Source organism: Pundamilia nyererei, unplaced genomic scaffold (assembly GCF_000239375.1).
Source record: "Pundamilia nyererei isolate P.nyererei 1_Seehausen unplaced genomic scaffold, PunNye1.0 scaffold00063, whole genome shotgun sequence".
Classification (NCBI taxonomy): domain Eukaryota; kingdom Metazoa; phylum Chordata; class Actinopteri; order Cichliformes; family Cichlidae; genus Pundamilia; species Pundamilia nyererei.
Window position 1 is genome coordinate 108,768 of NW_005187464.1, and position 12,124 is coordinate 120,891.

Consider the following 12,124-nt stretch of genomic DNA (forward strand, 5'->3'; position numbering starts at 1 on the left):
AGTCACAAGGACATTATCAGTACATCATCATATACCTCTGTGTGACCAGCAAGTACCCTCCTGCAACCACTCTGCAACTGGTTGAGAAATACACTGTGTAAGCTGGTGTTTACCAGGAGGACACTAACCTTTCTCTTGATTTTACAGTCGGTACTTTCATCCTTTATATACATATGCAGTGATTAGTTGAACAGGGCCCAGATTGCACTGGTTACCTCTTCTGTCAGTGATGTTTGCCTCGCTAAACTGCTGTGTCTCCATCACCTGTGTCTACATATACAGTCAACCATAAGAGAGAGAACAGGAAACGCTGCCTTGAAGTAAAACTCTTAACTTATTCACTCTGGCAACTGCAGTTGCCAGTTTAATCTTTTACTGTGTCGGTGATGCAGACTTTGACAGTGAAAGGTGGTTATGTAATGTTATGGGTGTGGTATCATTATGACTATCAACATGTGTGGGGGGAGGAAAGCAGTAGCAGGTATACAGGTGCAGTTTACTAGTAAACACTCTGTTTGCTCATGATTGCATTTGCGTCATTAGAGCAGGCGGTGAAATTATAGCTGCAGTTTCTCCATTACCTCCATAGCTGATCCTCGGAGGATTAGAAATATTCAGAGCACATTCAGATTTTTCATTTATTTCTTTTTTGCAGCATTTAGCTTTTTATAACTGAAAAAAACACTTTTTCTTTTTCTTTTTGCCATGAAGTGTTGATTAATAGGACCGTAAGATAATTTAAACATTCAAAATCTAAAACACAATAAAATATCCATGAAGTTTAGCAAAGTGAATACTTTTCCGTCTGCTTAGGGATGTTTGCTCTCTTCTCTTGCTAATTCTCCCATGTTTGTTCACCATATAAAGCATTTGTTTGATTGAAATGCGGCTCAAAGCGTGTACTTCACATTCCTTTAGAGCACACCAGCAACATATTCAGTGTTCATTGTCAGCTCTGTGACTTTGCAATTTTAGCATTTCACTGGGTTTACTTTCAAGTAACTGGGAGTAAAATGTGTGTTTGGAATGATGTGGTTGCACAGAGGAAGCCCTCGTGTGAAGGTGACCCCTGGTTTTAAGGAGGAGCAATGTGCACCCGCTCTCTCTCTGGAGATGAAGAAGCCTGTGGATCTGGAGGCCCCCATCACCAGGTAGGTGCTCTCTCATACATACTTTCTTTCTGTTGTGTCTACCTGTCTGCCTCAGCCTCACACAGGCATCAGCTCACTCCCTCTCGGTCTTTGATGTGTCATCAAGCTCACATTTACACAGGCAAATTCTCCTGCACAAACACACACACTCAAGGTTTACTCACACTCTGTCTCCATTCAAGCACTCACTGTAAACTCTCAACAATGTTTATGGCCACCCCTTGAGCTTAGCTTCATCATTATCTGTTTATGTTTCCATGTAAATAACTCTTTTTCTTGAACCTACAAATATTTACCTGGGTATAAATGTTCTTGTTACTTTCAAAACAGTGATTTAAAATGTCGTCAATTAAACACAGGCAGGATAGCTTCCATAAAACCTGCACAACAGAATCAGAATCACTGTTGTTCTGTGTGAGCGCTAACTATAGTGTTGGATTTGAAACATTTTAAAGATTTAAGCTGTGCACAAATGCTTCTCAGGTAGTTTATCAGCAGCTATTTAAAGATTAAAACATTTTTTTAAACAAATGTAGCTCTTTGTCAGCCATTTGGCTCACGGTAATGGCTCGAAAACATCTCTTCCTCTGATGGAAAGACAGTATTGGCAGTGAGAGACAGCTCAGGTGCAAAGAGAAGCTAAAGTCCTCTGATGTGGATTTTTAACGGCAGAGGCCCACAGAGAGGAAATGCATGAATTGGCAAAAATGAATGAGAGGGAGGAGTGAGTGACAGATGAGCTAACTGATTCAAGCAAAGAAGACATAATTAATTCAAATCAGACTCTTATGTTTTCTGGATAGTTTGTATTCAGATCATCACAGGGTGTTTTAAAGATGCAAATTGTCTGATGAGAATCCATCATTAGTTTTTTTGGTTTGTTTTTTCCATTATAGGTTTGTTGACTGTGCTTTCTCTCCAGATGTAACGTTTCTGTTTTGCCTGTTGCATTTTAACGAGTGTGAACTGTTTTTGTTCCATTAATTAGGTCTTTAATTATGTCAGACAACCTGAAGTTCATTTAAATGGCTCAAACTCATTTGTAAAAATTAGGCAAATAGGGCTTGTAAATTTTTTTTATTTTTTACATGTTTATATCAGTGTGAAGACGGATCCATTTCCAGTCATTGTACTCTGTGTTAGCCTCGAATAACAGGGACAATTACCTAATGACCTCACTATATTTGTAGAAAAACAAATGTAAATCTTTCACGTTTAAAATGTTAAAGTCTAATCAATAAATCATCAGGACTTTGTGATGCAATGAATAAATTAAGAAAACAATCAACAAATTAATTGATTAAAAAGTGTGACTGAATTTACACTGTACAGTGAAAGTTCAGTGACCAAAGCACATGATTTCATCAATGTTACTGTAAAAGCTTTTAGTATATATTAATGAAATGGCCAGCACGTTTAGAGTACTGGGCAAAACGCTTGGGGGAAATGGGTGCTGTGATTGTTTAAAACAAGTACAAAAATGTGGTTTGTAGAGTTCTCCTCAGACTGTATGTCAGTATTTGGTGTGACCTCCTTTATTCTTCAACGTAGTCTGAACTCTCTTAGTCAAGCTTTCTTGTAATTTCTTTAAGTTGTCTTCAGGAATAGTTCTCCGGGCTTCTTGAAGGACATTCAAATCTCTTCGTTGGATGTTGGCTGCCTTTTTGTTCTGTTCTCTGTCAAGATGACCTGACACTACTTCAGTAATCTTAAGGTCTGGGCTCTGGGGAGGCCGACCTATGACTTACAATGATCCACAGTGTGTGTTTTTTGTTTGTTTTTTCCATTTAAGTATGTTTTTACATATGAACAGTTGCTAATCAGAAGCATTCCAGATGGCAATTGCATGGTGGATCAATATCTGATGGTATTTTTATTCTTCTATCAATTTAGACTAAATCTCCAACAGCACTGACTGAAATGCAGCCCCAAACCATGACTGTAGATACACTCTCTCCTGACCTCATCTGTAAATATTGGTGATGATCTGAACCAAAAAATTTCAAATTAGGATTAATCACCCAAAAAAGACCTGGTGCCATTCATTTTCAGTTCATGTCCAGTTCTTGTGTAACTTGGCATACTTCAGCCTTTCTTCCTGTTTCTCTTCCTTAAGAATGTTTTCCTGGTAACCACCCATTTCCAATGAGGCTTCAGTGAACAGTAGATGGACCAACCAAAGGTCACGTTCTGCAAACCACTTCGAGATATGCCAACTTTGCGGTTAATGGCGCTTGCAAATTCTCTTGTTGGTGGAAAAATGAGATTTTATGCGTGTCAACGTGTTAAAATCGAAAATGAGTTCTTTGCTCAGTTGTTTGTGGAGAAACAACACTGGTTTATCCTTTCAGTTAGAGGCCATTTATGCTTAAATGATAGGTCAGTGTTGAGCGGCTTAATGAACAACAACAAATAAAGAAACATTCCTGTAAAACTGATCGGGTAAGGAGTGGACTGAAAATGAGTGAAAAAGCAGCCAAAAAGAAGAACTTTGATCTTCAGAAATCGCAGAGAAATATTGCTCAAGACTATTTTCCAAAATGTATAGTTAGTGTAGCTCCCTGGACACGCAAAGTGAGGGGAGGCACTAGAACGATGGAGCCAGTCTAATACAATTGCTTTCTGCTCTATGGTGGTTTTGTGTTGTTTTAGTTTCTGTCTTTGTTCCAGCTATAACCCACATGTCCTGGAGCTTGACGTGTTTGACGTTTAATGAGTGACAAGAACTTTTACTGTTTCGTTTTGTCCGCCTTTTTGTTTTTGTTTGTATTGTTCCGTGTTCATCTGCCATTTCTCCTCCGCTGTCTGTGCTCGACAGAGATTACGGGGTAGTCATCTGAATTAGAGCGCTCTGTTGGCATTTCACAGGCACAGCTTGATTGTGCAGGAGATGAGTGGGTGTCTCCTGCTGCGTGAAGCTGCAGTAAAAGACGTTGCCTCCTCCACAGTGTCAGTCCACTGTGCTTAAAGCCTTTGCTTCCCTTCATTTTTCCACTTGCTCACTCTCGGCTGTTGTCGTCGTGCCTTCCTCTGTGTTAAACCTCTTACCCCTTTTTTATTTTTTTTTATTTTTAGGATACAATGAAGTACTTTACCCACACAAACACACTGTTGTTTGTTCTCTTGTGTGTTAAAAGATAGGGAGACTTGGCACTAGCAGCTACATGGCCTCATCACAGCTGCCCAGTAAAACTTTCAGTCTTCACACGGGGCACAGCTGGATGATGAATAGCCCACTGTTTTCTGTCTTGTTATGTTGTTTCTACCCTGCCTACCTAGCTCCCCCCGCTTTCTTTTACTAACTTCTTTTTTTTCCCCTGTTCCTTTGATTAATATTTACTTTTTTTTAAAAACTTCTTCCCACTAGCCTGCAGTCCCTCCAGGAGGATTTGCTGGTGTGTACCGCAGACGGTTATCTCCATGTGCTGCATTGGGATGGGCTCGGCAGCAATGGACGCAAGGCCATCTGCCTTACTACAATCCCCTTCTCATTGGACCTGCAGTCTGCTCGAGGTTAAAAGATCAATGCACTCTGCTCAAATACAACAGAGTAACATTAAAACAAAATCAGCCTACAGTAGCTTTTCAGCCGGGAAAATGTTATCTTATAAAAGAAGTTCTCCCTCCCTGTGTATTTAGGTGGCCCTTCTCTGGACCTGGAGGGGGTTCATATCCGCTGTATGGAGTACTGTGTGACCCTGGATGGCTTTGCTGTCGTACTGAGTGACGGACGCCTGGGCTTTATCACCCCACTGAGCAACACCATCACTGCAGACGTAAGGATGCTCACAGACACGCACTGGTCACGTTAAAGCACACAGACAGTCAAAACAGTTGAATTAGTCATTTTCCACAACGGCGTAATAATCGTAGTCGAGACATTGTGCGCAGTTGGCCCTTTGTTTATGTGCAGTACACAGCAGGAGGCGGTTTGTGTCAGATCTGTTCTCACTGCTCAAACTATGTTTGGTTTAAGCGAGGGTGCTGCAGGCCGGCCACATGCCATTCACCCGTCAGCAGTGAATCCTTGAATAATTACCTGCTCTATTTTCACATAGGCAAAATCACATTACACAGACCTTATAGTAGGGAGCTGGCAGCGTAAGGGCCATTAAATGTCCAAGACGACAGAGTCAGACCTTTGCTTTCTCACATAGCGTTCCACTCAGAAATGCTCAAGGCTGCAGTGCATGTGTGAAAACTGCTGTTGTTATGGCATTAAATAGCCAATTTATTATTACAGGACACCTGACACCACGATGATAGGAACACTATAAGCCCTATTTCATGCAGCCAAATCACTAACAGCATAATGATTTCTCTGTTTTGTGAAGATAACCATGCTTTTTATTCTGCAAATCAATTGAGTGCTCTGGTTGGCTTTTAGTAGACTAGAACAGCTTGTTTCAGGATATAAAGTTCAGAATTTCTTCTTCTTCTTCTTTTTTTTTTTTGTAGTTTTGCTTCTGTAGCTTTTCAATCAGACAGTCACTATGTGATTGAAGTGCACACTTTCAGCTTCAATTCAAAGGGTTTTACGAAACCTTTATATTGACTATTTAGCAATTATGGCCATTTTTTATACACATTTACACATTCGAGTTTATTGGACAAACTAGCGTAATTTTAAATAGAGGTTGTGTTATTACTTGGATGAAAATCATTTTCAGTCAATGACTGCCTAAAGTCTCGAAAACATGGACATAGAAAGTGTTGTTTGCTCCCTGGAGATCCTCTGCTTGGCCTTTTCTGCAGTCACCTTCAGGTGTTTGTGAAGCTCCCTGCGTTCAGTTTTATCTTCAGTAACTGAAAAGCTGCTATACTCGAGTGAGCTCAGGTGACAGACTTGGCCATTGAAGAATATCCCATTTCTTTGCCTTAACTTTTACAATATTCTTTGGGTCATTATCCATGTGCACTGTGAAGCTTTGTCTGTTTTGCAGCATTTGGCTGAATCTGAGCAGAGAGTATAGCCATGTACACTTCAGAGTTCTTCCTGCTACTTCTATAAACCGTTACATCATCAATAAATACTAGTGAGCCCGCTCCACTGGCTCCCATACATGCTGTAACACTGTAGCCACCACATTTAAAATGATGTGAGCTGATGGATCACCATCTCACACTCTTCTCTCCTTTGTCTGCTTTGTTTTGAATAAGAACCTGGTTTTAAAACTGCTTTTCACTAATTTTGAACAAATGCAAAATTTCTGTGAAACTCTTTGAATTAAAGCTTAAAATCTGCACTTTAATCACATATTGATTGTGGTGGTGATGTACAGAGGCAAAGCCGCAAAAAGTGTCTGATTATGGACCTAATTTGTTTGTGTGGAAAGTTTTGAATACCATTTATCTTTATCATTTTAGTTATTTATTTATTTATTTTCCAAGATATACATTTTTAATAGTGGCAGGAATTGGTCCCTTCCTGATTTACTGTCAGAAACTCCGATATACTTGCTTTTTCACCATGCAGGAGACGCACAGCACTACTTCCAGAGAGCAATTATGCACACTAATAATGCAACATGTTCAAGTACACACAAAGCCAGAACAAAATGTTATTAATAATATTGCGGTAATGACTCAGTTACAGAGCTTGCAGCTTTTAGTGTTCTTGGCACGGCGAAGACCGAAATGACCATCAGGAAAAACATTTTCTTGCATCTCAGTTTACAGTTAATATTTTGGCTGGAAAATAGACAGTGGGTGTTGATTTTTAACATCAAGACATAAATGTCAGATACAAATTGTGACCAATCGAGTGATGATGTGCTTTACTCTCAGATTTGTTATCTTTTCTTTTTTTGACAGTCTGCATCATTTTACTGTTACCTGTTATTCAAGAAGGCTTCTTGTGTTTGTCCAGCAGTTGCAGGGTGTCTGGGCAGCGGATGTGACTGATGGCACCTGTGTGGCTGTCAACAACAAGTACAGGCTGATGGCCTTTGGCTGCGCCAGGTACATGTCTCTGCAAACGTCTCCCTCTCTCGCCGTCTCCCTACATCGTTTACAGGGCAGTGCTGGAAAGCGATCTTGGGTGTGTTTGTTGAATGTGTGTGTGTGTGTGGTACAGAGAGGTTGTTGTCAGTGTGGTGTGTGTGTGTGTCCAGTGTGAGAATCTGTCAGTTTGTGTTTGCTGAGGCTAACTAGTGTGTACTCGTCAGGAACTCCTCACGCAGAGCAATAACGCCAGGTTGGCAGGAATTTCTCTCCATGCTGCTTCCTTTTCCCCTTCACCATGTTTCGGACACTATTTTCTACACTGTTTTGTACTATATTTTTCAAAACATTGGAAATGTATAAAGTACAAATGTTTTACTAAAGTCTTCACATATTTGAAAACAAGCTTAAGTAAAATATCGGCAGGGAGCAACTGCAGACATCCGATTTTTAAGCATTCACATACAGTACAGATGCTGAGCTTGTGTTGCTGTTTTAATTGTTTTCATGTATGTTTGTCTCATGTTAACGTGCAAAGAGATGCACAAACATGCTGGGGGAAGCTCACAGCACAGAATTGTAGCTAGGCCGTGACGTTTCATGCAGTTCCTCTCATCTTACACAGCATGTTACGCTGGTTGAAATGCGTGTGTTGTCATTGCAGCGGCTCGGTGCTGGTGTACATGATCGACACCACAACAGGGTCGATGCAGCTCTCCCACAAACTGGAGCTCACTCCAAAACACTACCCAGGTATCCTCATTTTACCCTCAATTCTTGTGTCTCGCTTTTTTTACTCCTTTTTCATCTTATCTTAGCTCCACTTAGCATCCTTTTACAGGATGTAATGTACATTCCTTCAGCTTTCTGTCTTTCTCTTTGTGTATCTGATATCCTGCATCACTTTTGTTGGATTTGTGGTCCAAAGCCATAGCTCACCCTAGTGGCTGAACTGCCTTATAGACCCATGGCTGTTTAAACAATGAAAATGGCTGATGTCTTCCTCTTGCTTTGTAGTTAAGAGCTTAGCATAAAGACACCTTACTTTAAACTCCCGCAGAGTTTGAGGCAAGGCGTGTCATGCAATTTTCCTCCTCTTTAATTAAATAGCAGTATCCCAGTTGCATCACATTCTACAAACTAAGCCCTCATTAGGTTACCATTAGGTAATATCATTCTGATTTTATATAAATGTTTTTATCTACAAGAGCCAAATGTGGCACAGTTTTACTTGCAGTGGCCTTTCTGCACATTCAGCCGACTGTCATTACATGTTTGTTAAAATCCCAGTGAATCTAGAAAAGCACAAAGTGTTTGTGCAGAATCAACAGTATTGCTCTTTTGATGTCACCCAACGTGATGCCATTCACAGATTTTGCTCCTCATTATGTATAAAAATGAAAACACAACAGAACTTGGTGCATAAATAAAATAGAAAAAGAAAAAGTCCAATACAACAGTAAAACAGAAGTGTTGTAATTTCTGTGCACTCTTTGCCTTTTCAGACATCTACAACAAGACGGGCCCTGTCAAACTAATCTGCTGGTCACCTGACTGCAGCGTTGTCATGGTTACGTGGGAGTGCGGCGGCCTGTCGCTGTGGAGCGTCTTCGGAGCTCACCTCATCTGCACTCTGGGAGAGGACTTCATGTGAGTGAAGGCACAGATGCGGCCCTGCTACATTCATACAGCGTGTTCGTTTGTAATGATTTTTGTGTGTTTGCTCCCTTTAGACATCGATCTGATGGTACCAAGAAAGACCCCCTTAAAATCAGCTCTATGGTATGTAGACGTTTGTTTTAAGAGTGAAAAAATCAAAATAAAAGTCTTTATTTGTGATAGAGGTGAAAACTTTTTTTTTTGTATGCTGAATCTTGCACTTTGCCCCTTTCTAGAGCTGGGGTGCAGAAGGCTACCACCTATGGGTGCTCCCTCACAAACAGGAGAGGAGAAGACAAGAGGAGCAGGAGCAGGATGTGGAGATGGTTGCACCTCCTAACTCCAGCGCTTTGCAGGCTGGCATACTGCAGTTCCACTTCATTAAGAGCGCCCTCACAGTCAACCCCTGCACGGTGAGAAGATGCACGGTGCTGATGGAAGCATCACCGCACACACGCGCCATGCCCTGCATTTATGCTCGGTTTGCTCCTTTCTTGGCTGTTGCAGAGTAACCAGGAGCAGGTGTTACTCCACGGTGAAGACCGCCTCTACCTGACCTGCGGTGACCCCACACAGATCCATAGCAACTCTGACACACACCCACACACACACTTACACCCGCGCGACGGCAGCCCGCTGCACCCGCCCCCCAACCCCGACTCCTCTCTCTCTCAGGGACTCAGCACTTTACTGGGACACAAGCACTGGCACGTGGTCCAGGTAAGGATGTGCTTCCTCCTGCTGCTCTGCAAACTTCCTGTATGTCATTATCAAGAATAAGTTAGTGCACAGAAACTGCAGTCATTTCTGGATTATGAAAGACAGACGCAAATAAACTGAGTAGCTTGAAGTGGCCTGTGTGTGTCTGTCAAGTTCAGTAAATCTAAAATTTAGCTCATTGTCATTTCATTTTTTTTAAATTGAATTTTATTTGTCCTCTAGATTCACAGCACATACCTAGAGAGCAACTGGCCTATACGGGTAAGTGTGTGTGTGTGTGTTTGACTTTAATGTTGATCTCAGTGATGTTTGATAAATAAATGCATGCATTCAGTTTTTATAAAGTAAGCTTGCTTTACATGCAGAAGAAGATAAATGTGAAGTATAGTCCTCTTTTTATGTGGAACGTTTTGGCTTGGTTGCCTCTGGCCTCCAAAGCTCATTTTTATATGATGTAAAGCTCTATAAACAAGCTCAACTTAGCTTTAAAAAAATGTCATCACACTGGTAGCAAAACCAGTGAGAGCTGTTTTTAGTTTTATGGAGTTGCTCGTTTTCTGTGTCAACACTTGAAATTGGTGTTTGGTGTATCTTACCGACGTCTGTGTATGTTTGTAAAGTTTGCAGCCATAGACACAGCAGGCCAGTGCATGGCTGTAGCAGGGAGGCGAGGCTTTGCACACTACTCCTTGTTTACAAGGAAATGGAAGCTGTTTGGGAATATCACTCAGGTATGTTGACACCTTAATAGATGACTTTGGTGCAGCGATCAATAGGTGGTCAATGACGGAAAAACCTCATCTGAGCTCTAAGATACTTTTATTTTGTCCACACGTTGAAAATACTGCCACTGTAACAAAGACAAATGTGCCAGGAATAACTTGTAACTTCATTTTTTTTTTTGTGAATATGAATACACACCTAGCCATGCAGTCTGCCTTCACGAGCATTTGTGAGAGAATGGGTCGTCCTAAAGAGTTCACTGAATTTCAGTGTGGGGCTGTAATAGGATGCCACTGATGTAATAAGCCAGTTTGTGACATTTCCTCCAACGCACATATCCACAGTAAGTGGTGTTACTGAAAGGTGGAAGCATTTAGGAACCACAGCAACTCAACCACAAAGTGACAGACCACATGAAGTCATAGAGCAGGGTCGCTAAGTGCTGCCTAGACGCATCGTGTGTAAAAGTCACTCTGCTGACTCAATAACTGCAGAGCTGCAAACCTCCTCTGGCATTAACATCAGCACAAAAACTGTGTGTCAGGAGCTTCACAGTGTGGGTTTCCAGATCCAGACAGCTTCTATAAGTGTGTTTATTGGTGCTTCAGTACTTTTGTCCATATATTGTTTGTATGTGCGTGGGGAAAGCTATTCCATGCAAAAGCTCTAAAAATGCAGTTGAAAATAAAATTAGAATAACAGTCTGTTTAAAAAAAAAATGAATTTGTGCACAAAAGTGTTTTTGTTGGACAGTACCTGATAAATGTGTTGTTGCTTTTTTCTGCAGGAGCAGAACATGACAGTCACAGGAGGTCTGGCTTGGTGGAATGACTTTGTGGTGGTGGCCTGTTACAATTTTATAGACCAGCAGGAGCAGGTGAGACTGAAGCACCACCTATAATACCACCGTGTCAAAAATCCCTTTGGTTTTTTTTGTCTGATCTAATGCCTGTCTTTAATTTTGATGTCTCCGTCTGTGGTCTCTCTGTAGTTGAGACTCTATCAACGCTCATCCAACCTGGACAATGCCTTTGCTTCAGTTACTAAGCTACATTCTGACACTCTGCTGCTCAATGTCTTCAGAGACATGGTCATACTCTTCAGAGCCGACTGCTCCATCTGTCTTTATAGTATAGAGAGGAAGAACGACAGGTGGGCTTCTATACACACACGAATCCAGTCTTTACATCACAAATTAACCGTTTCCGGAGAAGAACGTCATCTGTTGGTGTTACGGTGGGCAGGTTTTATCAGTTTTTGTGCCAGTGACCGTTATGGATGGAGGGCCTTATGTTGTTGGGTCCTGCTTGCAGCTGTTCATTCATCACTTTTCATGAAGGTTATATATCTGGAACGCCTTGAGGGAATTCCCACAGATTTGATACGTCGGTTTATTTGGATTTCAGAATTTGTTTGGAATACAGTGGTCAGAGTCAAGGTTGCTCGCCTCTTATTCAGGAAATTATATGCGAGTCTTAACAAAATTTTATAAAAATGTCAAATATGATGAAAATTATTCTTACAAATGAAACAAAAAACTATAATGAATGATTCTTGAGATGTTGCTTTCCTGTGACCACTTCATGACTGCCGGCCTTGAACTGGTTAAACAGAAAAATCCTTTTAACGTGAAGCTGTCACAGTAGAAAATGTAGAATCGTTGTATGGTTTTCAGCTCTTTTCTTTGCATTCTTGGATTATTTTCTTTCCCGTGCATTAGTCTTCTTTCATTAAGCTCCTGATTATTATTATCATTCCAGTCCAAACCCGACAGCCAGTGTGGAGCTGCTGCAGGAGGTGTCGATGTCCCGTTACATCCCTCATCCAGCCCTTGTGGTGTCTGTCACTCTCACGTCTGTGCGCACCGAGACTGGCATCACATTAAAAGCCCCGCAGCAGGTAGTGCAGGAACACAGTAGCATACAGCA

At 41.2% G+C, this 12,124-nt stretch overlaps 1 protein-coding gene across 2 annotated transcripts in view; it reads left to right on the plus strand.

Moving 5' to 3' along the window:
- Positions 1-12,124, plus strand: part of ric1 (RIC1 homolog, RAB6A GEF complex partner 1) — a 44,865-nt gene that overhangs the window by 25,290 nt on the left and 7,451 nt on the right. The window contains exons 4-17 of one of the 2 annotated variants that reach the window (XM_005735175.1): positions 1,044-1,151; positions 4,519-4,664; positions 4,791-4,927; positions 7,021-7,112; positions 7,759-7,847; positions 8,600-8,744; positions 8,828-8,876; positions 8,990-9,166; positions 9,261-9,473; positions 9,696-9,734; positions 10,094-10,204; positions 10,984-11,073; positions 11,188-11,348; positions 11,957-12,095. In XM_005735175.1, coding sequence (XP_005735232.1) covers positions 1,044-1,151; positions 4,519-4,664; positions 4,791-4,927; positions 7,021-7,112; positions 7,759-7,847; positions 8,600-8,744; positions 8,828-8,876; positions 8,990-9,166; positions 9,261-9,473; positions 9,696-9,734; positions 10,094-10,204; positions 10,984-11,073; positions 11,188-11,348; positions 11,957-12,095 — 1,696 coding nt within the window. The remainder of the gene's footprint in view (positions 1-1,043; positions 1,152-4,518; positions 4,665-4,790; positions 4,928-7,020; positions 7,113-7,758; positions 7,848-8,599; positions 8,745-8,827; positions 8,877-8,989; positions 9,167-9,260; positions 9,474-9,695; positions 9,735-10,093; positions 10,205-10,983; positions 11,074-11,187; positions 11,349-11,956; positions 12,096-12,124) is intronic. The other variant, XM_005735176.1, reaches the window with a different exon arrangement.